At 40.7% G+C, this 27,194-nt stretch overlaps 1 protein-coding gene across 1 annotated transcript in view; it reads right to left on the reverse strand.

Annotated features, from left to right (window-relative positions):
- Positions 1-27,194, reverse strand: part of SND1 (staphylococcal nuclease and tudor domain containing 1) — a 391,519-nt gene that overhangs the window by 353,233 nt on the left and 11,092 nt on the right. Inside the window, exons 2-4 of the mRNA XM_006910547.3 lie at positions 11,062-11,211; positions 5,069-5,189; positions 1,402-1,480 (exon numbers count right to left, since the gene is read on the reverse strand). Coding sequence (XP_006910609.1) covers positions 1,402-1,480; positions 5,069-5,189; positions 11,062-11,211 — 350 coding nt within the window. The remainder of the gene's footprint in view (positions 1-1,401; positions 1,481-5,068; positions 5,190-11,061; positions 11,212-27,194) is intronic.

Genomic DNA, 27,194 nt, shown 5'->3' on the forward strand with positions numbered 1-27,194 from the left:
AAAGGTAATCACATCCTCAGGGATCCAAAAGTACAGCCAGAATCCAACAGGAAAATGTAGCTTAAGAGAGAGAAGCGATCATAAAAACTGAGAAAATGAGGCTTTAAGTCAAGACAACTTTGGAGAAAAAGAACTGGCAAGGGAGATTTCCTTGTTGAGATGGTAAGTACCGCTATGGGCTTTTTTTTAATTCTTCATTCTGGTTACAAACTGGACTCCTAAAAAGCGGTGCAACGGTAATCATGGCAGCAACTGTGCTTAAGATACAACTTCGGCACACTTCCAAAAACCCCACCTAACACAAATGTCTTCAACAAATTCCCACACGCTCACACCCTAGATTACAGGCTCCAGCAAATAACAATTTGAAGTAGAAAGAACCACAGAAGTATGTGGTGACTAAGAGGACCCCAAGTCTATGAAGGCAGGAAGAAGGCAAAATGTGCATTTTTGCCTTTGTTCAGTATGTTATTGGTACAGTCCATGCAAATGTTTATCCAAAGCCTTTTCTTCAGCTATCACAGTCATCTAATAAAACAAGGAATTAATGATTTAAACAGCATCTTTGGCCTCCAAATTACTGATGTAGCATATCACTTTTCGGAGACTAAAGTGTTAATTAAAGCCAGCTGCGATCTATCCTACTGAGAGCCAACACTGGTGAACTTGAACATGACACATGAGCTATAAAGCTTACACACCTAACACTCATTTCTAATAAGTCCACACTGCCATTAGCTAAACAAATACATTCTGACGTACTACTTATTAAGTACCTACAGATACATAGACTAAAAGAGACTTAAATGGCTTTGGACAGACAAATTTTTCCTGACTTTAAAACAGAACCATTGAGCCCTTGTCAGTTTCACTAGATTCTAAGCAGCAGACTTTGCTTTGAATTCTATTTATTCATTCCACTTTTTCATTGCACTATTCCTTGCATATGACATACTGTATATCTATTTGTATTGGTTTATCGTCTATCTCCCCATTAAAATGTTAGCAGAAACTAAGTCTGGTCACTGCTCCAACCTGGCACATAGTAAGTGCTCAATGGATCTTTTGGGATGGAAGGATAATACTCCAGAACAGACAATCTAAGGTGTAAGACACAGCCTGTTGACTCTTAAGAATAGTGCTGCCTTGTCTCAAAGCCTATTTTTAAAGGAGTTATACTTATTAAATGCCACTAACAAATGCTGAGTAACCTGCTAGCTTAGAATAATCCACACCTGGGCAGCAATGTCCTAAAAGCCAGAGAGCACCAGAAGTTACCCATTTAACGCAGGGGCCAGAATGAAAATGCAGCAAAGTCAATGTAGAGGTGACCCAACCTCCCTCGAGTGACTGCCGCTCTCACAGTGGAAAAGAAGGAAGTCAGAGGGTCAGAAGACTTACTTAATAGCTCTCATGCCTTCTCTCCGGGTGGCCAAGCCCTCTGCAACCAGGGACTCTGCAATGTTTTCCCCACTGGTATCTGAGGAGGAAAAACGAAAATTAAACACAAGATTTGAATCTGCCTCCAATGCCAAAAGAGCTGAAATAGAGCCCACTTTCGCCCGAAGCTCTTCAAGGAGAACAATGATGCCAGAGAATTACCCAAGTCAGCGATGCCACGTTGGGTTTTTAGAAAACCTCTTCTTCCAAAACTTCTAGTCCCTAACACCTGAAGGTCTATAAATCTTTTTCTCACGACTTTGTTTCTAATTTTCTTGTGTATCACCTTGGCCAAACACAATCTCAGGAACTAGTGGAGACTGACAAGAAAGTAAGACACATGTGGCAGTCCAAGACAGTATAAAGAGCACTGACCCAAGAAGAAGCCTGGCACTGCATACAATTCTGCCATTCTGCCATTCTCTCAGCATCTTAGTTTTCTCATCTATAAAGTGGGAGGAGCACCTGCCTAGATACCCATCTTGTGAGAATTAAACAATAAGATCTATAAATTGTCAAGCGCATAGGAATTAAAAACATAGCACATAATCAGAGAGATAGATTTCTCTATAACATTTTACACCAGAAAATCCAATTCCTCTCAGGATGTCATATTCTCTGCTCCAACAGAACACCAAGACAAGATATACCATTTGACCAAAACTTTCTCCTGCTCACAGAGACACTGAGGACAGTGTCTAGATTGTTAATCTCTCACACAGCAGCCTTCAGAGCAGGAAAGAAAAATGAAGTTAAACATGAAACCTGACCTGATTAGGTTTTACCTGGGTACTTGAAACATTAATTGCATTTCCATGCCATTGAAGCTTTTAGGCTCAGTGTATTCTCTTAAATGTCTGCTTGTCAGTCTAAATGATAAAGGAAGACATCTATGAGAGAATCACCGCATAAAGATCTTTGATACAGCAGAGAACAAGCTCCTAGACAAACTGAAACACAGCAGTCTAGCAGAGAGGTAATGTCAGCACAGAACAAAATTCTGTAAGATTTATATTCAGTACACTATACAATAACTTCTGTAAGCAATAACAAGTAAACCCACCCACCCCCAAATCCAACCTAATGCCTTGCCATTAGCATGCCCAAATTTCTGCAGAGGCAAATTGTAAGCCTCTTTCTTACCAGAAAAAGTTAAGATGAATGATAACAATACAAAGGATGCTCAGGTTCTGAGGTCAAGTGTGGCTCACAAGAACCTTTCCACTGAAGTTACTGCTGAGGCCAGACACAGACGCACACAGCTACCTGACATCAGTAAATATTACATGGGTTCTTTCGAAACAACAGGAATCCCAAAAAATGAAGTCAGAAGGAAAGAGTCGATGATTAGGGGGAAAGTTGAGTAGTGAGAGGCCGAGAGTCACGGGCAAATGAATGAAGCCCAGGTACAAACCAGGTGAGTGGCCATAAAACCAACCTGGCAAAAGCATAGCCGACAGCTCTCACTGTCTTGGCACAGAGTGCTCTAATAATGGCTGTCAGCGGGCCCACTCCGAAAAACTGAGTTCTGATTGCTCTTTCAAAGTGAGAAAAATACCTTTTTCTAGACCAACTTCCCAAAGGAGGCAACAAAATGCAGTTGATGAATATTGAAAATGGAATTCATAGGGCAAGTATCTGATTCTTTTTACATATCGAGTTATGAATTTGACCAAGTCACAATTGGGGATGGTACTAAGAGCAGTTAGGTGACTATTTTCTCCAAAAGTCGGAAGAGTAATCACCTTTTTTAAATAAGTTGTAGGTTAACCACAATTTCTCAAATTTTACCTTTCTCCCTCATCATAAAAAGACTGAGCAGCCACAAAACAGGGTAAATATATGAATACTAACTACTTATCTAAGCGACTGTTTCCTTTCATTAGAATTGGCATTAAGAGTTGGTTAAAGCACCTGAGTGAAAATATTAAACTTTAGATGTAGGTAGTTTCAATCATTCTTTCAGTACATATTTACTGATCACGTATTTATTGATCAGATCCTATGTGCCAGGTTTTATTCTAAACATTAGTATGTTAATTGCTAAATTACATCCAACTTGTAATTTGGGTCAGTTTAAAAAACGAACTTGTGAAAAACAACTTTAAAGATCATTTTGTCGGATTCTCTTAATTTGACCATTTTAGTTCAAGATCAAGGTTATTTAAACAAACTCTTAGACGTGGCTCTTTATAGAGATATCTGTGCCCGCAATTATCTGCAGTCCAGTGTAGTCTCTTCAGGATAACAGAAGACTAACCAGCTGTTATTGCATCAGCATTTTTAGGTAATAAAATCCTTGAACATTTGCATTTTGAAGACAGTGTGCTTCTATTTATCCCATATTCTTTCTAACCAGTAACCACCCAACGATAATGCTTAAATGTTTTATTTCCTACTATATCACTTGAATTATGGATAAAAGGCAAATGTCTATTTCTCTTTTTGAAAAGACTCCATAAATTTCTAACTTCCCATTCAATCAAGAAGCAGAGAGCCATCTGTTTGGGAGGCTGAAAAGGGTAGTGTTTCTCCACAGGGTAAATTCTACAAGACGCCGCCAAGGCAATGCCCAGCGAGTTTTTCTAAGGCCTCTACAATTAAAATCAGAATCTTAAGGGGATGTTGCTAGCCTTGCCATTCTACCTTCTTGCTTACTTCCAGCACTGACTACCCAAGTCAAATAAATTATCTAATGCAGTTCAGTGGGAAGCTTATTTTATCAAAGAAACACAAGGAAACTTCAAAAAAAAATTATCTGCTTTCAAAATAATTCCAGATGAACAACTATTTTACGCTTTAGGTAGAACATTGTACCAAGTCTTTCAATGTCCTATTTCTGTTCAAACTCTACTCCATAATCTTACTTTCCCTCTACTTACTCAAAAAGATCAGAGCACCTAATATCTCATGAGCCAGGGGCCCAGCTAAACCACCAGCATATGTGTGCACACAAAAATATGCTTACTGAGTGAGTACACACTCTGTGCCAGAGCTAGGTGCCTTACATACACTATCTCTTTAAACTCTCTTAATAACTTACAAATAAACTAGGGCTTAGAAAGGTTAAGTTAAGGGTTAAGTAAGAGTTCATGAGGGGAGAGCCAGAATTCTAACCCAAAGGCTCACAACTGCGAAGCTTGTATTCTTTCCATTCAATCACAAAATATATAGCTTTCAAAAAACCACAGGCCAAAACCAATCTTCCTTTCCTAAAGAGTCCCCATGAGGAAAAGAAAACTCACAAAATAGATAAAGGAAATAGACGATGCAATCAGAAATCTACAGGAATTCAATTAGCACTATGACCTAGAAACACAGAGCCAGAGTTCCGCGGGCTAAGGGCCTATAGCCCTACACAAAGCGGAGAATGCATGCTGTACAACACAGCTAACCCAAGGCAGGAAAGCAGGCACAGCAGCACACGAGGACTGGCATATTGGGGGTGTTTCTCAACACTGTGTGCCAGGGGCTTCAGTACCCAGGGCACTTCCAACTACATCGACAGCCGACTGCCCTAGAGCTACCGCCACCAGTACGCACGGCCAACCTCCCACCAGATGAAAAGTGATCTTTGGAGGAACTTTAGACTTGAAGAGAAATGCATCCTTTCCTCCTTGCTACTCACCTTTTCCCAGGTAGATCATGCCATACTCTCGCCCCTGCGGAGTCTTATTTTCTATCGTGAAACAGACTTCCTTCCCAATCAGCTTCTTCCGAAGGAACTCTCGTGCAGGAAATGCCCAGGGCTGAAAGACAAAACAAACGTCACAAGACAACTGTCTAGCTTCCCACCATAATCAGCATTCAAGTTCATTCCTTCAATATTCTGGCCCTGCGCTGGGCCCTGAGGAGACTATAAAAATGAAATGCACACAGAACAGATCACACACTTAGGGAGCTCATAAAAAATGAGGGTCTAGTCATTAACTAGCACAGGCCCTAAAAACAGGCCTCAGGGCTATCCAGACACTGGTAATAGTACTTTTTCCCCCATCACTGTCTATTCAAAGTTATAGCTTACTTGATGAATAATAATTGCAATAATTTTATAGCACTTACCACGTGTCACCCACTACTCACAATGCTCTACATTTACCAACCCGCCCGCTCCTGGGTGGGAAGTCCAGACTCCAGGAACTCGCCTAGCCAAAGGGAAGTCATAAACAACAACTTTGACCTCCATTTACTTGCCTCCTTCCAGTTTACAAAGCACTCTCACTGACTATTAAACCAGCCTGAAACCAGTTCAAGGCACTGTTGGAATAAGGATACGGTTCTAGTGCTATCACTTCAGAGGGAGTTCCCTACTCAAGAGCCTTGTTTATGTCATTTCCTCCACCTTTTTGAAGAATAGCCAACAGAGTTGAGAAGGGTAAGAACTATTCTCCCCAAAATGTCTCCTCTTTTTCTACTACTCTAGTCTGAAGCTGTACCAGCGCGACCCTAGATAGGTCCCAGATCTTGGGGAAGACACTGGTAACAGACTCTGGTCAGAGATCGCTTTGACACTGACATAACGAGTGAGCCACACATTCATACAATGGGATGCAGAGTCTCCATGTGATCTCAAGATACTGTGCAAAGGAATGATTTTACCTATCCCCAGACCATCCCTTCTAGGACGGTATAGACAAAAGGAGACATCTCCTCTGAAGCAGCCCTGTCACAGTCAGCAGCCACGGGTGCTTGAATTTATGGTCTGAACCTAGCTCAGTGCCCTAATTTCCCTTAGAACAACAGAAATGAGGAAGGAGGGGGTAAGAGTTCTAGGAGTTTATGATCAGCAGGCACTCACATGCAGAAAACATGCAAAGTATAAATGGGAAGAGGGGTATACAATAGGCATGGACTATCCATTATAATCTCATGGAGCTACAGAACTCGGCCTACACATGACAAAGGCACAACGGTACATCCATGGCCTGAAAAGGAACCCCCTGCTGACCTTTTCAGCCCATGAAGATTATCCAACAAGCTTTTCAAGAAGAAAAACATCCATATGACTTCCCAGAAACCAAAAGCCAAGCGACCTGCTGGGCTAGTGTTCATAAAACTGGTCCTGTTATATGATATCAATTGTGGATGGTTCTAGGAAGAACTTAATGTGGGTAAGTGCTCTCGAAGACACAAAAACAAGCTGATACTAACGCATCTAATGCTCTCTTCTCCACACACCAATAAGCAAAAGACTCAATCATCCAATGGCAACACAGAGCTTACCATATTTTTATGGCCCATTTCTACCCCTTGCTCACTCCTAGAAATGAAAACACCAAAAGAGTCTGATAACTGATAAGTAAGCCCAATTATCAAACAATCACAGAAACACTACTGAGTCAAGTTAACATAGGCTCCTACCATTTTTATTAACTTAGTGATCCACTTACTCTAAAAACATTTTCAGCATCAGATCTAATGTCTACGATTTATTTCTGAGTGCCATACTAATATCTAAAATTCAGTAACACTCTGCCTTCCTGACACTTGGAACAGCTCCAATGAGACAAGCACTCTTAAAGGAAGCCAAGACTTTGGTAAAAATTCATTTATCAAGGGTCAGTTCACAAGGAAATATCTAGCCCTCATGGGAAAACCTCCAATATCTACCAACTAAGCAGAATTCCTAAAAGTTTTTAGAGCTTGCTGAAGGAGCACCCTTCCCTAAGGACCTTGCATTTTATAGCTGGTCACTGGGCTAAAAGAGAAAGTCATGCTGGAGGACTTGAAAAAAACATATACCTAATTTTATAAGAAAAAATATCTAGCTTCTGTAATCATCCTTTCTTAAACCAGCCTTCTCAAGTTGTGTTCCACTTGGGGTTGGGCAAATTAACTAAACAAGATATTATATGACAAAAGGCAATTAGGAGACTCAGGAAAGTGACTGACCGCCTCACTCCTCATGAGGGCAACAGAGCAACAGAGCACTCGGGAGAGAATCTCTGTACAAGCGTTCACACAGGCAGCCAGCAGAAGGCTACCTGATGGTGAAGACCATCCCAACAGAGCCTCTCAAAACAATAAGAGTCAAGTATAGGAAAATCTGCTTAAAGCATTTATTTATCAAATAAGGTCAGCACAGCCTATCAGGAAAAATAAGTGTGGTCTGCCCAAATGATGTCCCAGAGCTCCATCTAAGAAGCAAATGGCTGTTAAGTAGTTGGGATTCAAAATTCCCTGTTCCCTTTAGAATGCCCAACAGAATGCCCAACAGCAGGCAATCTAGCAGCTTGCTCTGTGCTCCCAGACCTAAGCAAGGTTCTGATGTCTGCCATGATGAAACGGATTTTGTAATTCTAATCTTTTCTTTGGACATGACAGACCCCTGAATACTAGAACAAGATTAAATCCCCCAACAATGTAAAGCCATAAAGCTAACTACTTTTGTACACGGACCAACATTTAATATGTCCTGTCCCTCCTTCTCTTCTAATCATTCCACTGTCCCACCTGTACATATAACTAATACCTCTCTGCACCCCAATTCTCAAAAGCTCCACTGGACAGAGGACTGTGACATTCACTTCTATATTTCTCATGAAACCAACGTAGAGCTTCACACATAACAGGAACTCAATAAATCTGTGGGAAATAAATATATAATTCCCACGGTGACCATCAATGCAGTATCCAGGGTGCCTAGAGTAGCTAGGCAACGCTGGGGGATTAGCCTGCAACAGGGCAGTGACAGCTGGGGACATACCATGGAGCTGCTTTTATTGCCATAGGACTTAGGAGAGAGCTGAGTTTCTGTGAAAAAAGACATCAGGAGGGAAGGCAGTGAATGATATTTGGGACAGTGAAACAAAGGGAAGCAAATGAGCAATAATGTTCCTGACTCTATCTGAATGTGAAAATATCAGACAATTTGGAAAGCCAGAGAGGGCAATGTCACATTGCACAATCTGCTGATCCCCTCAAAAAAGAGATGCTCAGATTCTTTTCCTCATTATTCACTTAAGCGTGTATTCACTGCATACCTGCTTTATGTCTGGCACTGACTAGGCATGAGATGAGAGAGAAGGTCCCTCCTCTCAAAGAGTTTGCTCTTTTGTAGAGCAAGACATAGAAACATGGAATGAAATGTTATGGATGCTATGACAGCATGAAAATGAGACAATGAAAGAGGTCAGCTGACTTCTCAGCAGGAGAATCTTCAGAGCTAGGTGTTCACAGGGCACAGGTAAAGAAGGAGCTCCCGACGGAGGGAGTGGCATGAGCCAAGGCATGAGCAGGCAGGACTCAAGTGGCTCTTAAAAGACCTGAATACTTCAGCGTGGCTGAAACGTAGCATGCCAGAGGGGGTTCAGAAAGAAAAAACTAAGTCAAAACACAAATGGGCTTGAATCCCCGCTAAGGCATTTAGATTTGTCACAGGGGAAATGAGGAACAGCTGAAGTATCTGGGAATGACACAAGAAAGGGAATCAATAAGATTGTTTCAAAGAGATCTGGGGCACATAAAGAAAAGATTAGAAAGGAGGAGAATGAAGGCAAAGAGATTATTTCAACATCCCAAGCACACTACCAGAGTTGAACAAAGAAAAACAGGAGTAGTAATGAAGTTTCAAGGTTGGAGAAGGGAGGTTTTAAGGAGGAAAAATCTCTAGGTCTTGATAAAGGCCTGAGTATTGGTGGGTGAGGAGGGAGAGGCTGAAACAAGAGCGCGGGAAATCGAGTTTCTGATTGGAGTTACCAGCTGGAGTCACTGCTAACTTGAGCCAGAGCAGCTTCGAGGGTCTGGTAAAAAAAACCAGACCGCAGCAGGGCAAGGAGGGACTGGATTGTTAAGACAGAGAAACAGTGACTGTGGCTGAGAAAGGGTGAAATCTACAGCTATCAAATACTTCATGTCACATGGACCTTTGAGAGTTACCAAGGGAAACTTAGTGAGACTGAGTTGCTCTGGAAGAATCAAAAAGCACTAGACTGTATAAATATCTGAAACTAAAATGAAAGCTGGGATCATATTCCATGGGATTCTCTCAGCGAGGATAGTTCTGGTAAGATTTTATTGTACTGTTATATAGAATACAGTTAAGATATTTTAGAACAAGCTCCAACTGTCCTTATGTTTCTCTGCCCTAGATTCTCATCCACAAAACAGGAAATTAAAACCCTTCTTTCCTAGAGTCTATACTGCTTCTTCCTTCTGGAGAAATGAACTTGATCGGCTCTAGCCAGCCAGGGTCAACATTCTTCTCCGCTCAGAAGCAGAAAAGCTGTTACTCAACAAACAAATGGAAGAACTATTCAGAATGTTGGTCAAGAAAACCACTTAGCACCCAAAATCTAAAAAGTGCTGAGAGAGATTTAATCTTCAGTACTTGGTCTAACAGTACTAGGAGTATTTATAAAAGCAGAAATCAACAAATAACACTAGTGATTACCACAACTAAGATTTATTAAGTACTTTCTAGGCATTTGCTAAGCACTTTGCTATTTCCAATATTTGTGCTCACTGAGAGAGGACCAATGAAAAAGAACTGATTTTAATCTACTGAGTCATTTTCCCAAGAATCTAATTGCTATTGATAGCAGAATTTGGGGGGATCTTTCTCTATTGTCTATAACATTGCTTCACTATCTTAATTCAACAAAATACCCTATATTATAGCTATCATATACTTCAAGAAAATACAGATGAAAAAAACTAAACATTTTCCTTAAATAAAAGATCCCCACCAGGTGCTTTTTCTTCTTCATTTCTGTGTCACAGAATAGCAGAGGAAAGCTGAGGTACCACCTCGCCCAACATCATCAAGTTGGGGTAAAGGACAAATAATTAGAATCCAGAAATTTCATTTTTGATGGCCAAAGCACAACTAAAGGAGAGCCAAGAGCTGGTGTTTCAAATAAGAGCCAAGATGACTAAACAATGTCAAATTAGGACTCAGCGGCTGCCTGGAGAGGAAAGACCTGAAGGCAGACCACAAAGGCTAGATGGCCAGGCACTAGGGGCAGGGGAACGGAGGGGACAGTGGAGCAAGAACTCAGAAGTCTCTCAAATTGCCATAACATAGTGGTTCTTAACTACTACTAAGCCACAAGTTGTCTTGAGAAACTGATAAAAGCTCCCTCCCTTAAAAATTCATGTTTACACAAACTTTTACAAAAGAAAAAGAGTGTCTGCTTGGATAGGCAATAATTGTCTCTGGAATAAGACACAAGACAGCAATAACATCAGTAGTCCTTGGGAAGGAGAACTAGATTTTTCACTGACTATCCTTCTGAATTTTGAACGTGAGTGGAGAATTCAAACATATATTAATAAAAGCGCTCTGCCATAACCAATGCCAACATAAATGGCCAAGACTACCTACGAAATGTGCTAACCTCTTCCAAGAGACAGAAGATTGAAAATACCAGCAAACCCGAAGAGGCTCTAAGCCTAGGGAAAACGGTATGAGAAAAAGCTCCGAGCCTGGGCTCACTGCTAAGGGTGGTAAATGTACCCACTGACGGATGTCACTGTGGGTATGTCCAGAGTCATTAGTCCTGTGATACGAACACTCATAATATACAGAAAAGAAAGAGTAGATCAACTTTGTATCAGTAGAGGAGGAGTCTGGGTGGTAACCTGGGCCCACAGCCTCAGGGAGGCCTCAGAAGCACCTACCTCATCCGAGGTATCTTTGGCATCTGGCTGTGTGGCAGCCGCCCGGCGAGCAAGGTTTCCAGCTCGAATGTTGCTGAGGTTGATCTGCCTCTCGGGGGGAGGGCCCCCCCGAGGCTGCCCTCTGACGATGATGGCACACCCTGAAAGGACCTGAGTGTGGGGAGGAAAAAAAAGAAAATCATCGGTCTAGAGATAACAGCACCATAATATAGATTGTTCGATACTGTATCCCCAACATCTAAAACAGTACTGTACCTGGCACCTTGCTGAGTGACTAAATGAACGAGATTGTCTTTAGTTTTATAAGAGAAATCCCCATGTCAAAACTTGAGTGAGAGAGACCCAGAAATAAAAGTAGGAATTAAACAAATGATAGAAAAGTCAAAAAACAGGCTGGGGTAAAGAGCACGTGAGATGTGGAGGTTAAGAACCTTTGTGATTTCATCCCAGCAAGCACCACTACCTGTGTTCTGTTCAGTTTTTCGGATGTTGATGTCTCCATCCACACATTCCATTTGAGGGCACAAGTAAGCAATGGAAGGCCCAAGAAATGGGGAAACTGGAGGAAGAAGGCCCTACACAGCACCTGGAAGAGCAGCGCAGCCAGAGCACATGCGCACGCTTCTGTCACAGACAGCACTCATAGTTTAGGCGAAGAGAGGAATACAGAATCTAGAAAACCCATGTTCTAGACGATTAAAACAGAAGAATCTAAGAAGCATCTTAAGGCTCCCAAGCCTTAAGTAGCTCCTTTCATCTCTCTAATCAAAGGCACCAGGCATAGAACCCCCTTGAAACTGTGAAAAGAGCTCTGAAGCACGCTGGTATTTAACTTTTCAGTATTTGCAGGGGAGAAGAAAGGAGGATTTCAAGTGGGAGAAGAGAAGGCATAAATGATAAACATCACCCAAGCTATTCAAGTTGTCTTTGCTCAGCAAGGCATGATTTAACCAGCAGGTGAGCTCGAGCCCCGGCTTCACTAGATCTGACAGATTCATTTCCATGCTTCAAAACAAGAAAAGCTAACAGTATCTGGAAAATTTTAGAAATTTACCTATTACTCTCTGTTACTAAATTTGAATAAATTTCTGAGGGGAAAAAAAGGCTGCTAAAAATTTAGTAGACAGAAGGTTGGAGAGTCTTGTCAAGGTAGAGAGAGCTCCGTGGTAGACAAGATGGTGGAGTTCTCTTCTTTGGAAAGGAAGCCAACTCAAAGGGAGAAACCATCCCTACACACGTGCTTAGCTGACAATTCTCCGTCACCTCTCCACCTTAACTAACGCTTTAAATTGTGAAATATTAATATAAATACAAAAGTGCATTTAAACATACGTGTGCATGTTAAAGAATAACAACTGAGTAACCACTACCCAAGTTAAGAACTAGGACACTGCCAGACCCTGGATTCCCTCGGTGTCCCTCTCTACCAATGGCCACTTCCTTCTCCCGACTGCCACCGGTATCTTAACCATTGTGATAATACCTCCCGTGCTTTTCCGTACAGTTTTGCAGGCTAGGTATACATCTCTACGGAATACGATTTCATTTTACCTATTTTTGGAGTCTATATAAACTGAGTCTACTGCATGTATCCATCGTGACTTCCTTCTTTTGCTTAGTTTTTTTTTGTAAAACTCATTCATGTTGATATAAAACACTAGACGCTAGTTTATTCACTTTCACAGCTGTACATATATATTCCTTTGTAGGAATACACCACAATTCATTTATCCATTCTACTACATTTTTACAGAAACTCTATCCGACAAATATACACATTCCAATTTAAAAATAGTGCTCTGATTAATGTCTCAGTGTCCCCAATACCTTTGGCACACAGACCTTGGTCTAAATGCCTCCTCCCTGGTTACACCATGACACATATAATAAAAGACTGTCTTCTCGTTACAAGCCATGCTCTTCATTTTTATCATTTCTGATCAAGTGTGACCAGCAATTAAAATCTACAGCTTCCATGCAAACAGCCTTTCCTGAGAACCCATGCCCTGAGCATCAACCCAGGGAACTGACATTCTAAAAAGACAGGCTCTCAAACAAAGCAAAGCCAGGAAAGAACAGGTATTCTAGGGCAGAGGATGCTTGATGTTCCTGAAATGAGACGGCCAAAGGGAAAAAAGAGCAAGCCTGGATCTAATTCATTTATAGTTAATTCTTCAGGAGTGGTGAAGCAAAAATAACATGTTGTAGAATACTTGCACTTGAAACCATTCATGCACCAATTCCAAACAGGGCTGAGGAGAGTCCAGCTACATAAGAGAAAAAAACCAGAGCCTCCATCTCCAATGCCTGCTCCTCAGTTTTAGTCAAGTTTTCACAAAAACTAATAGAGCACTCCCAGGAGAGCCAGCACTGCTTGGTAGGCCCTTCGTACCCCTTCCTTCCTTCGATTCGGCTTCCTTTCCAAGGACTGCAGAGAACTCCACGGTCTTGTCTACCGCAGGGCTCTACCTTGACAGAACTCCCAGCTAAGGACCGTTCACAAGAAAACTCACCTTGGCTGATCATGTTAAACTGATTAAGTGAGCACTGACCCGGGCTAAGAAATAATCCTTATTTCTCAAGTCTGATGAAAGCCACTGAAAATCTCAACAACAGAATGACTGATGAAAAGAAATCCCCTTTTCCTCTAAGTATCAGGTGTCACCTCTAATGCCTCTACCTAGTACACTAGGTCCTAGAAGGACAGTGGGTCTGTTACTACTACCCCGGCCCCATTTAAGGGCTTTGGCGAACAACTTGTACATGGGAATTTTGCAAAACTTCCTTTGTACACCCTCCTCTCTCTCTGAATGCTGTTCTAAAACTGCTGTCAGAACCTCTTTACGCTACTGCACCAAATAATGCCACTCAGACAACAGTAATGCTCAAATTAACATTTTTGAAGAGAAATGACTTTTACTTTATAGGCTGCTCCACACCTTTTATGCTATTAAATATACAAAACACCAAGCAGCAGGCACCAATTCAACTTCCTAAGCAACAAGAAGAGCTACTCATGTGGCAGACACTGCTATTCCTTTTCCCCCAGGAGGAAAGACATGACACATGTATATCTTTCCTCTGAAACTCTCCCCCCTTCATTTGGCCATAGCCTTGGCAGAGGTATGAAAATACTCTGTCTGTAGACCATTACGGACGGGAGATTGGTCTATAATGGAAGAACTGGTTTCCTTCCTACTATTTATAGGAACAGAAATAGTTGGAAACACACTCCACCTCCTTTCTGCTATATCCATTTCATCTTCCAAATACTGTTCAACTCCCTCTACCTACTTTACTTGTCAATAGTCTTCACACGAGTTCTTCCTCCAAAATATTTTAATGACTTTCTCTTATCTAAGGTTCTCCATCAAATAAAGCCAAGGAGAAATGGCTTCTAGGGTAAAAAATATTTAAAATGTCTTTAAGTAAAATATGAAAAAAACCAAGGGTCTATATATCAAACTAACGTCTCGCATGGCACTAAGACGAGTCATTTGTCCTCTGTGAAAATGTGACACCCAGCAGATTACTGTCATAGTTTTATTCAGTGATTGAATCATATTTATTAATTCAACGCAAATTTATTGAGAGCCTACTATATGCCAGGCATTGTTCTAGGTAAGTGGCACCCTTTAGTAAAATAAAAGACAAAAAATGTCTATTCTTAGAGAGCTGACATTCTACTGGGAGAGGAGACAGAAAAATGATAAACATACAAAGTAAAATTTATCATTTGTTTAGCAGAATTTTAATTTCAGAAGAATATTAAGATTGAGAGGAAACTGTCACAGGTAATTGTTCTGCCAAAGCGGTACTGATTCATGTTGCAAACTTTCATGGATGCGGTAATTATCTTTAATTGCTAATTTATAGGGCATAGAAATCAAGTCATATGGTAACTGCTTTATCCAATTATATTAATAAGATGACATATTCTAGAAAAACGATCTCAGCCCTACCTGATACAGCAGGAGGTTTGTGAAAATAGCTGTCACAATGAGTCAGTTTGATGGAGGTTATGGATTAGACATTTCTCAGCTTTGCCAATAAAGGTTGCAGAGGGACACAGCGTGATCCTGAGGACCTGGCTTCAGGGCACAAGTTGGATGGAGACAAAGGCTGAAACAAACCAGCTGAGAAGGAAAATGGGGACTCAAACTGTTCAAACCCACTTATAGGTTTACTAGGAGATTTACCAACAGTGAAACACATCATGGGCAGCCACTAAAATGTTGCCCAGCAACGGGCACACCACATTAGGTCTTCGCTAGACTCTGATAAATGATTTGGCTTGTTTAACTCTTAAACCTCCAGACCACAGACACCAGAAGACTGAATCATTCTTATACAAAACCAAGCCACACTATACTTAGGGCAAAGAATGTGATGTATAGAAATCCATAAGCATATGAATAAAGCCCATATTTTTTTCATAGCCCAAGAGTAAAAATCACCTTGACCTGAGAATGGAGTCTTAGTAGCTGAGAGCACCTTATTAGCTCTGTAAGGAGGAATGGCTTAACAGGTCTATCCACCTGTTAAGATGTATATCTTAGCAATATCTGCCAATATGAAGACCCAATATAAAGAATTAGAACAGCCATCTAATGAGCACTAAAATGTTACAAAAAGGCCCAAAATAAACCCACACATTTATAGTCGGCTGAATTTCATCAAGGGTGCCAAGATAATTCAATAGGGAAAAAATAATCCTTCCATCAAAAATTGAAAACTGGGTATCCATGTACAAAAGAATGAAGTTAACTTTTGTATATAGTGTGAAATAAAGAAAGACTCAGAGACCTAAATTTAAGAGTTAATCTATAAAACTCTTAGAAGAAAACATAGTTGTAAATCTTTGTGACCTTGGATGAGGAAAGGTTTCTTAGATATATGACACCATCACAGAAAGCACAAGCAACCAAAAAAAAGATTAATTGGACTCCGTCAAAATTAAAAACATTGTGATTCAATGGACAATATCAAGGAAATGAAAAGACAAAAGCACGTATCTGATGAGAGTCTAGTATTTAGAATAAAGAACTATTATATCTCAATAAAAAGACAACCAAATTAAAAAATGGACAAAGGATTTGAAAAGACATTTCTCCAAAGAAGATATATGAATGGTCAATAAGCATATGCAAAAATGTTCAACATCATTCATTGGTCATAAAGGAAATACAAATCAAAACCCCTATGACATATCACACCTCCTGGCCACTAGAACGACTATAATCCATAAAACAGACAACATAAGCATCAGCAAAGATGTGGAGAAACTGGAAGCCTCAAACATTGCTGATGATGCAATCACTCTGGCAACATCTGGTAGGCCCTCCAAAGTTCAACAGAGTTACCTTATCACCCAGCAATTCCATTCTCAGGTATATACCCAAGAAATATAAAACATGATGTCCTCACAAAAACTTGTATACAAATATTTATTGCAACACTGTTCATAATACCCAAAAAGAGTGGAAGCAATTCAAATATCCACCATGTGATAAGTAGATAAATAAAATGCAGCATACTCAAAATGGAATTAGTCTGAAATTAAAAAGAAATGAAGTACCGACTGATGCTACATGAATGAACTTTGAAAACATTATGCTAAATGAAAGAAGCCAAACAGGAAAAAGCCACATATTGAATGATTCCATTAATACTAATTGTCCAGAAGAGGCAAATTCATAGAGACAGAAAGACTAGTGATTCCCAAAGGCTGAGGGAGGGGAAAATAGGAAGTGACTGTTAACAGGCACAGACTTTTTCTTTTACATATCGATGAAAATGCTCTGGAATTAGACAGTGGTGATAGTTGTGTGAAAACCACTGAATTGTATACTTTAAGAGGGGGATATTTATGGTATGTGTATTTCAATTAAATTTTTTAAGATCTAATATAGAGTACAAAAACATGAGGACATAAAAATGTATACTTCACGATAGAGGATTTCCATATCTTGCAGGAAGACAAGATGCTTAGCTGAACAGTAAAAATAAAAATTTTTTAAAGGCAGCTGACTCAGAACCAAAGTCAGACATGGTGATTCAGCACAGAATGGAGAGCTACTGAAAACTTTCAAGTCCTCCAGAAATAAGACAGAAGTCTCAGGAAGGAAGCAGAACTTCGGCGAAATCTGCAAAGCTCTTAAAAGGATAAAAATGACTGAAAACAACATAAGTTTTTCTGAAAAACAATACAGCAAGTAGAAAGAAGTCCTTTCTCTGTGTGGCAAAGAGAACCAGGAAAGTGACTGGGCTGAAAGGTCCACTGTGCCATCTGGAAGCCTGCAACTGCCACAACCCAAAGGCTGCACATGTAGGAGCTATCAGAGTGACAAAGAAGCAGGCCAGGGGCTCTTCTCTGGACAAGGTGACTTCACCTAAAATTACCATTCATTCAGGTTGGGAAGCTGTTGTGAATACTTTAATGAAGCAAAAAAGTTCTAAAGAAACAGAATTAAAGAGTAACTGAAAAGAAATTGAATTGGAGAAAATTTCAGAAAGGAAATCAGGAAAAAAATTGCTGGCACAGCCAGAGAGGTTCCATCCATAGGAAGAATGACCTCTTAAAAATTAAAAAGTCATTTAGACGAAGAGCAAACAATCCCAAATGAATATAAGCTGCGTGGTCTGGGAGGTCTTTCCCAGAACGCTCGCCAACAGTGCCAGCTTCCTTTTTCTGGCAAGAGCAAGAGGCAAAACTAGAGGGCCAAGCACTCAAACGCAATGAACTAAAAGCTCATGGCCTCGGCATACCATGTCACTCAGTCTAGGTGCACTAGCACATTCAGCAGAGACAAGCTTTAGTGTCTGCTCCCAGACCAGCTGTATCACAAATTGGACCTCAGTTTGGAAACAGTGAAGTTTAAATCGCAGGGGGGCTATAACGATCATCTACAGAGAGAGGGAAGCTACAGAAAACATCTAAATGAGCTCTTTTATTTTACAGATGAAAAGTCTGCAAGCAAGACAGGTAAAGTGACATTTGCTTAAAAGAAAGTATTGATGGCAGAGTAAGGACTAGCTAGACCTGAAGTCCCCCAAACCTGATGTCTGGTCTGACTATGCCACATGTAGAAACAAGCATGTGGGGAGCTGGTGTCTGTTAAAATGGTATCTGAGGCTACTTACTAATTAAATATTTTTCCCAATTAAAATCCCCATTTATGTGTGCCAGCAGAGCAGGTGTCAGAGATTAAATCACTAAGCAAGTCAAGCTTCCATGAGCTGGCTGCCCCAAATCAAACCAACATTTATTAAACAGTACCATATACCAGGCCAACAGAGACTAAAGAGTCCAATATTACAAAATGACACCGAAAAGGGAGACATGAAGGAAGAAAATTTCAGAATGATAAAAAGCAGGACTGACAAACTACAGCCCACTGGCCAAATCCACCCTGTTTCTGTATGATCTATAAACTAAAAATGTTTTTTATGTATTTAAATGATTGAAAAAAAATCAAAAAGATATTGTGTAACATATAAAAAGAGTATGAAATTCAAATTTCAGTGCTTGTAAATAAAATTTTATTGGAACATGGCCAAGCTCACTGCTTTCTGTAATTGTCTATGGCTGTTTTTGCACTGGAACAACTGTTGATTAGTTGTGACAGAGACCGTATGGCCTGCAAAGCCTGAAATATTTACTACCTGGCTCTTTAAAAAGCTGGTTTGCAAACCCATGATATAAAACATGATAAGAGTAAGATGAAAACTAGTTTTGTGGCAGTCTAAATAGCAAGTGCAGAGCAAAAATAAATTCTGGACCACTTCAAGTTATACAAACCATTCATTTTTATAATCAGAAGCAGTGGTATGTGACAATAAAAATTTAGTTCCAGAATCAAATCAATGTCAGTGGTGACCTTAGAAAGTTACTTAATTGGCTCTATTTCCTCTTCTATAAAATAAATATAGAAGACCACCCATGAGAGTTGGTATGAAACCTAAATCAGAATAAAACATGCACAGAGGCTGGCCCAAAGACCCACTAATGTTAGCCAACTTTGGTATTATAAGAAATGGCTCAAAATATGGTCCAGAGTAAAGATAGGATGAGTATGTAAAATACGAAAAAATGGACATTTCTTCTGAGGATATAGAAGTAAATATCAAAATCATGGAAGTTCTCCCACCACTAAATTCAGTCAAAAAGAATTAAATAATCTATAATCTAGTTTCCCTGCTTTATCAGTTAAGATACCCAATCTCTAGGAAACTAGATTTAAGTGCTGGTTAGAATCTGTCCTCAGAGGTAATGGTAAATAAGTATCATATCTTAAGTCCATACTGAACTTCAAGCTTGACAAAGTGTCCTGGCAAACAGCCTCAAATGACCATGAAATCTGAAATCGGACAGCCTTGAGCTTGAACACAAACTCAAGGGAAAATTATTCCAAACACCGTGATAATCCTTCATCCATAAATGAGGGTAACACTACCATCTTCTCTTGTTATGACTACTAAGTGAGCTGCCTCACAGTACCTGGCACCTGGCAGGTACTCAAGAAACGATAAAGGCACATTGGTTTTTCTCCCCCTCTCCCTCGTCTCCAGCCCTCTTCACCTGCACAAGGCTCTGAGGAAGCAGGGCAGCGCTGCTATCCTCACTCACAGCCAAGGGAACTGTGGCAGTCAGATGAGGGCATCGGGGCCAGAACACTGGTTTTCCCAGTGCACTTTCTAACTCCAAATACAAAATACATGAGAACCATGAGTCAAAAGATCGGTGGTTTACGTAAAAGAACAACAAGGCTGTAACTTAGTGCCTACACAAATAGTCATGAAGAAACTGACAATCTCCTAGAAGCCAGTTATCAGGACTGTCCCCAGGATGAAGGTCTTCTGCAGAGCCAAGTCCTCACTATCTCATGCGGAGCTGACTGTTGTCAAGACTCAGAGTAAGAAAACTCAGGAAAAACTAAATGGCAGGCAAATGTGAAGTGTCATTTCAGAGACATTCGTTCCGGTAGTCGAAAAATTTTTCAGAGTAACAGTTGTATGTAAAAATTACAAAAGACAAAAAATTAATTGACTCTGAAATATAAAAAAGATCATCACTAAAGATTATGACTGCAGGATTTGACCCCTCTCTCAAAAAGTTAGGGTCAAGTACTCAGGCTATTAAAAGGTAAAGGAAAATCACTGCTGTGATCAGGGCTTTTTGTTGGAGATTTCACTGTGTAAGCTTTAAATGACCCCGGGGGTAGCTCTGAAGTGCTCCTAAGCACAGAGAAAGCTGTGGTGATGTGCCTTACAGAGAAAATATGTTAGGTGAATTCCATTCAGGCATGAATTATATATAGTGCTATTGATCATAAGGTCAATGTTAATGAATCAACAATATATATTACAGTGTCTTTAAACAGAAGCACACATAGAACAGGGTTATGTATTATTACTTGAAAATGTGGTGACCAGAGGCTCACAGGAACCTAACTGTAATTCTCACAGAAGCAATGGTTCAGTATTCACTACTCTGGTGTCTGCAACTTTATAGAATGTAAGTACTATGAATGCCTGTATGTAATAAATGCAGAGAGGATGATATGGCAACTGGCGAAATCCAGGTGAAGAGGACATAGGAGTTATTTGTATTATTCTCATGACTTTTCTGCAAGTTTGAAATTATTTCAAAATAAAGTTTAAAAAACTCTTTTAGCTGCTAAACGTACTACTGGTTGCTTTAGAGCCTCAGATAAAACAAACGCTAGAACTAGATCTCACTTATGGTTCTTAAAGTTTGTCCTTTTCTGCACCTTGCTCCCCGACCCCCAAGCACACAATACCGAGAAAATGAATGTCAAACTATTATCGTGTTCCAAGGACCAGATTTTTCTATGTGATCCACTCATTGTTTCATGTTCTTCTTCCAAATGAAATAAAATGCTACACTTTGAAATCACAAAATTTAAACTTCTCTGAGCACACAGTTCAAAAAGGCTATTGCCACATTCCCCCACAAAAAGAGATCCCCTTCCGCTATGCTAATTACTTGGCAGGGATTTTAAATTTTTACATATATGATCTAATTAGGTTTTATATTCAGAAAGACCAGAAAGCCCTTATGTCTCAAAAGTCTTGATAAACACCTAATGAAAGTTCAGAGTTTGAGTAACTGAGAACATTCTATAAGAGACAAGAGCACCATACAAATTTTTTGTTTAAGTGAAGCCTTAGCTTTACAATCTTGGTCACAATCTGAGAGTTGGCTTTCTTTATTATCAAAGAGGAATTAGAGAATTAAAACAATCATCAGTGTCTGAACTCCTGCTCTAATCTAGAAGCAAAGGGAAAGATTTTAGAGGAATGTCAAGAGAAATTCTCTATGTTCATTTGCAAGAAACTGAACCTTGAGTTTAAGACTTTATTTTCATTTGTCCTTACCAAACCCTAAGACTTCCTCCTCTGCACCTGCGCTCTCCCCACACATACCTCCCTCGGCCTTCTCTATGATGTAGGCTGTCAGGATCACAGAAGGGCAGGAGAGTAGTATTTTCAGCCAACACATGGAAGGGAGAGGAAGAATAAGTCCCTACTGCTAAGGACCTACAGTTTGAAAGCTGTACATTTATATCACTGCAGCCACTATGGCTACAGACTTGGGGGGAAACAACCCAGTCAAATCCCATCATCTCTCAACTGAAACAAAAGAATAAAAAGGAGAGACATAAGGAGAAGAATGCACAGAAAGCCTCTGAAGGCAATTACAGACCAGCAATCACCTGAGAGCTTATTAGAAACGCAGACTCTCAGATACAACCTGGACCTACTGAATCAGAATCTGCATTTTAATAAGATCTTCAGGTGACATTTATCATATGCCCAAGAAAGTTATTTATTCCCTGCCCTTTTATTCCTCTCTAACTGCCTGGCTCAGACACATAGGTGCTCCAGCAAATTCAGCTTAAATTGTTCAAAGAAGCCTTCCCAATCCCCAGACTAGGTCAGATCGCCCTGCTGTGTACTCTGACCACGCTATACTTCTTCCCATGGAATTCATCACACTATTGAATAGTATAATTGTTTATTTTCAGTTTTCCTCTCTACGCTGCGAGCTCTGAAAAGGCAAGGACCATATCTATCTTATCTACCACAGTACCCGCCAGAACCCAGAACAAGACCAGAGACAAAGTAAGCATTTAATAAGCATTTTTCAAATAAATAAATGGCCCTATTGTGTATCAAACAGTGCTAGATTCTGGAGAGGGGACACAAAAACAAGACACAGTCCTTGTCCTTAAGCAGCTGGTAGCTTAGTGGACTTTTGCTGAAGCTAACAAGAGCCAAGCTCTTAAGAGCATGTGTTGCACTCACAGATGCTCTTTCTGTTTCTCTACCAAAAGACAACAGGTAGCCCATGTTTTCCAATGTGTGCTACCTCCCCAGCATGACCTACAGGCAAACATGTCCTGGCCCAGTCCTCCACTCACCTAGGATTCTCCACATTCCCAGAGTTGAATACCTTGTCCGGCATTGTCTCTCCCTTCTCTAATGCAACTCCAACTTTCTTCAGCATCATTTCAGTCTCCCCTAGGAAATTCCTGTTATTTCTGGGAACATTTCTTCAACACGTTTCCCTCATCAGTCCTCTTATTATGAGATGTTGAATTTCCCTTGTTACCTCCTTCAAGAATGTCTTATCTAATTCATTTCTAACCACTTAATTATTTCCTGTGAGCTGTCAAGTCTACTCTATTCTCAACAGAAACCACTCAAATCTATATCCCAGACCACATCCGAGAATTTTCCAATTAACTGTTCAATATTCAATTGTATTCCGACTTTTCTCAGTCGCTTCCTATATCCCCCAAAGGGATACTTTGTGTCTGAGCAAATGCTGTCATTTCTTCTGATTATATTTTCCATGATGCTCTTATTTATTCTTGTTTAAAAGACAAGAATCTCTCGGAAGATTTACATCCTAAAGCTTATATCCAAACACCGAGGTAACAAAAACAAATCTGAATGCCTAAACTAATAGCGATGAGAGTAATATTATTTCCTCTTATCTTCAGGGAACAAGCTCACAGAGAAATATAAGTGGACAGAAAGAGAAGACACTGACAGGGAGGGAGGTGCGTAGTGGAGAGGGCGCAGGCAAGTCTAGCCTACTACCAAGCCGGGGCACATCTGTCTTTGACAGGCTCACACCCAACCATCACATCCACACCCCACCAACCAGACCCCAACTGAAGTACAATGCAGCCACTAACATCAAACTCTAGACCCTGAGGGTCTCTTCTAAGCACTGCATGTGCACGAAGTATTACAGGTGTGTTCTTGTGCCTGTCACGAGTAGGGTTAACGATTCCAATTCTCAATGTTTTCTACAACCCAGCCTGTCATAGTGTTTACCAAACAATCACAGACTGGAGCCCTAGTCCACAGATTTGGTTTAGGGACTACCAGAAATCTTTAACACACTTTATAAAGTCACCAATTGTTTTTCTTAAACACTTCAAAATATACACTTCTAGGGTAGCTGGCTCCAGCTTATTTTGTGGGTTTCAATAACTAATGCAATTTTTTGGTTCACACACATTTTAGATGCATGCCTACTCTGTTTCATAACTACTACATGTGGGCATGTATGCGAGAGGAAGGCTGAAGATCTTATTTCTCTTGAATTCATGTCCTGGCCCCGCACGTATAGGAAGCAACTCCCCAAAGACGCAGGTCTTCTTCTGTTAAGGAACCCAAGAAAAAATGGTCCTGATGGCAAACAGCCCTTTCCCCCTCCCTTCAGGGACAAATGGAATCGAAGCGGGGGTGGCCAAGGCAGGTGAAGAGCCTGGGATTGCGTCTCAGGGGTACTCAGTTAACAGGCTCTGTAAGCCCAGCTCCCACCCCACCCTTTAACTGACTCCATCCTCCTCCCCAACTCCAGTGCTCAGAAGATCAGTGCAACCACAATTCCTGATCCAGGGAGGGGGAGAAAGCAGCTATTCCTAGCCACAATGGCTGTAGCTGCAGTTATCTCATTTCTCCTCCTCACAGCACTGCCATTGTCACAGTGTCCCTGAGCGAAATGTACAATGTACAAAGTATCAATCATAATCCAATGATAAAAAGGGGGCAGGAGGCCCGTATACCAGATATGGCTAAATGAAAGAATACCAGACGTCCCGAAATATCCTAGAGAAGTGAAGACTGTTGCATTCACTATCCCTCAGGTTTGCTTCTGTAAAGTTATGTGCATTTTTTTTTCCAGAACTTTCAGCAATAGGGAGGGTAGTTTGTTGAGCGTAATACTCAATACTATTCAGAGAAAATCATCTCTAAAGAATTTGTAATATGCTCATTTTGGTTTACATGCAGGACTGACTGGAGAACTTCAATTCAACTTCTACGCTACCTATGAAAAGCATTAAATTTCAAGTTTGTTTTTTTTTAATTGTTTATTGGAGTAACACTGGTTAATACATTCATAATTTTCAGGTGTACATTATCATTTGACATCTGTATATTCTATTGTGTGTTCATCACCCAAAGTCTAGTTTAAATTTCCAGTTTTATTTTCCAAACTTATCTGGAAACTTTTCCTATTTGAGATGTTGGTAGTCAATTTTAGGTATCAAAATAAAGAAGTACAAATCACAAATCTACAATACATGTTTGAGTCCTTGAATGCTAAAACATACCATCCCAGGATTCTCTTTATCATTAAAACACTAGGAAAACTGTCATGAAGAAATAATTACAAGTGGTCATTCCTTTCCCACTATACACTAGTGCCCCAGCCCACCCCATCCTTCATCATAACACAGATGTGCACACCTCAAGAAGTTAAACAGAAAGCCATTTGGCCACGATCTGGAACCCGCTGAAATATCTTCACTACAGGCACCACTCAGAAAAGAGTGCTCCTCCATTTTTATTAAAAACATCCATAATATTCTACTTGCCCTATGCAAACCATAATATCCAGCTCTGAGATTCCTCTTACCTTTTTTTGTGGTGGTGGGGGGTCACTCTCTTCAATAAATAAGTGAACATTCTTTTAGCATATAAAGCATAGAAATTTCAGCGAAAGTTTATGAGCAGCCAGGACACATGGGGTAGCTTTAAAATTAGCCTTGTGCCATCGACCACTTTCAAAAATCAATTTTCTGAGTTACTGTTCCTCAGATTATCTGAGTCCCAAGCTTATTCTTCTCTCTGCATTGGCTTTCAGCTTTTCCTGTTAATAATCAAAGAAACACATTTTCTTCTGACAAGAGAGTAAGAGGAGCTTTCATTCAGAGCACCCATACAGGACCTCTTAGTAGTTAATGGAACCAAGCAGTCAGGCTAGCAGCCCTATACTGCCTTGCTATGTAGGAAAGTTATTCTAGAGCTAGAATCCCGATGATTAACACGGGGGCAGGGCGGGGTTAATGGGGAGCTGGGCCTCTGCCCCACAGAGAGCCTGCGAGAGGTCTCAGGAGATTCTAAAGCTCTCCCTGGAGAGTTTAACAAGATAACTCAGGGCTTTTACGGAACAGAGGCAGCCTCCCGGGCTCTGGGCTGTGAAAGGGCTCACCTGCCAAGAGTAATAACACAATTATGGCACACGGAATAGATCCCAGCAGGATTCCAGGACCTGGTCCTACGATCTCCTCTCCCTTACAGAGGGGAGGAAGGAAAGGGAGGAACAGAACACACCACTTTTCATGAAGACCTGTTAAGTCCTATTACGTAAGCAGATAAATCACACTTGCCGTACTGATTCACTGGGGTGTTGCCAAAAATAAAAATGCCCCTTGCTATTCAAAGCTATAATGTAATGAATTTCCCTCCTGGAACAGAATTCATAAGGTTTAAAAGTTCACTAACACCTTATTAGTGTATTCCAGAGACTAGACAGAAAAACTTAGAAGCCTCAGTTCTTGTTTATTTCTCTCCTCCAAACTTCCAGAGACCCTTTGTCACTTTAGGCAAGTTGCCTTCACCTTGCACTGAATCCACATAGCTCACAGCTGCTTTTAAGAATAGCTGAGTATTCTCACCTGTGCTTACTCATTTCTCCTGCCTTTTATTCCTTTGCCTCTGTCAAGACTTGTCTCTTCCACCATCGCAAGATCCCCTTTTCACCATACAGCCACCGGCCCCAAGTTAACAGCTTTAGCCAGAATCAAGCACACAGCCTGGGGTCTCGAGCCCAGGGAGCCTCCTCTCCAGGAAGGTCTTTCTTCTCAGCCACAGGCCCTCCTCTTCTCAGGCCATTCTAGTAGCTAGACTCACAGAACCATCCACTTTCTGCTTACACTGGTCTGTGAACTATGCCACCACACACTCTTTTCTCCAGACTTGACAGTTCTTAACTAAACCCACTTAACATACATTTTATCACTCAAATCAGGACACTTCGAGAGTGAAAAGGGGGTGTTACTGATAATTATGCTGAGACAACAGGTGTGAACTGCAACAGCACTGGGCCAACTGGGATGTGAGTCACCAGGTCCTTACAAAGGTGTCAAGGCCAGGTAGGCGGCTGTTCCTTGCAAAGAACCAATTTATGCTGGTTCTACACGTTGCTCTTCCCTGGGAAACTGCAGGTTCAGAAAATCCCCCCAAAATTTGTATTATCCCGTCCCCCATGGGGCAAAGAAAAAATGTTTTACAATGTAGTGGAAAAATTTGTTCCAAATATATCAAACTTCAGGTTTTGATAAGTGGGTTTTTTATGAGGGGGGGAGGTGGAGGGAGCAGTGATAAGTGTTGTAGGAGGGTGATGAAATACAGGCCAGGCTTAAAGTATCAGAGGCTAGAAGGCTTCTGTGGGGGCAGGAGCCAAAGAAACCAGAACTCTGCCTGCTGTAATTTTGCCTAACTAGCCATACCTGTGCCACTAAGTAACTAGTACACACACGACTGAAGTTTTCCACACATTACTTAAGCCTTCCTAAATAACAGTTCAATGGACGATACCTCTAAAGTTCGGAAGAGTTCCACATTTGCCAGTGCACACGTCTCTGTTATACCAGGGGCTCCCAGACTTTTAAATTTTATAGACAAGCTTTCCCCGCAGCCACAAATAGGGACTAACATGTTACTCACTTTTTTGTTTTGCCAAGGACATTTAAAAAAAAATGCCACCACATTATTTATAAAAGACATTTCAGCAAAAAAATATA

This window comes from Pteropus alecto, unplaced genomic scaffold (assembly GCF_000325575.1).
Source record: "Pteropus alecto unplaced genomic scaffold, ASM32557v1 scaffold22, whole genome shotgun sequence".
Taxonomy (NCBI): Eukaryota; Metazoa; Chordata; class Mammalia; order Chiroptera; family Pteropodidae; genus Pteropus; species Pteropus alecto.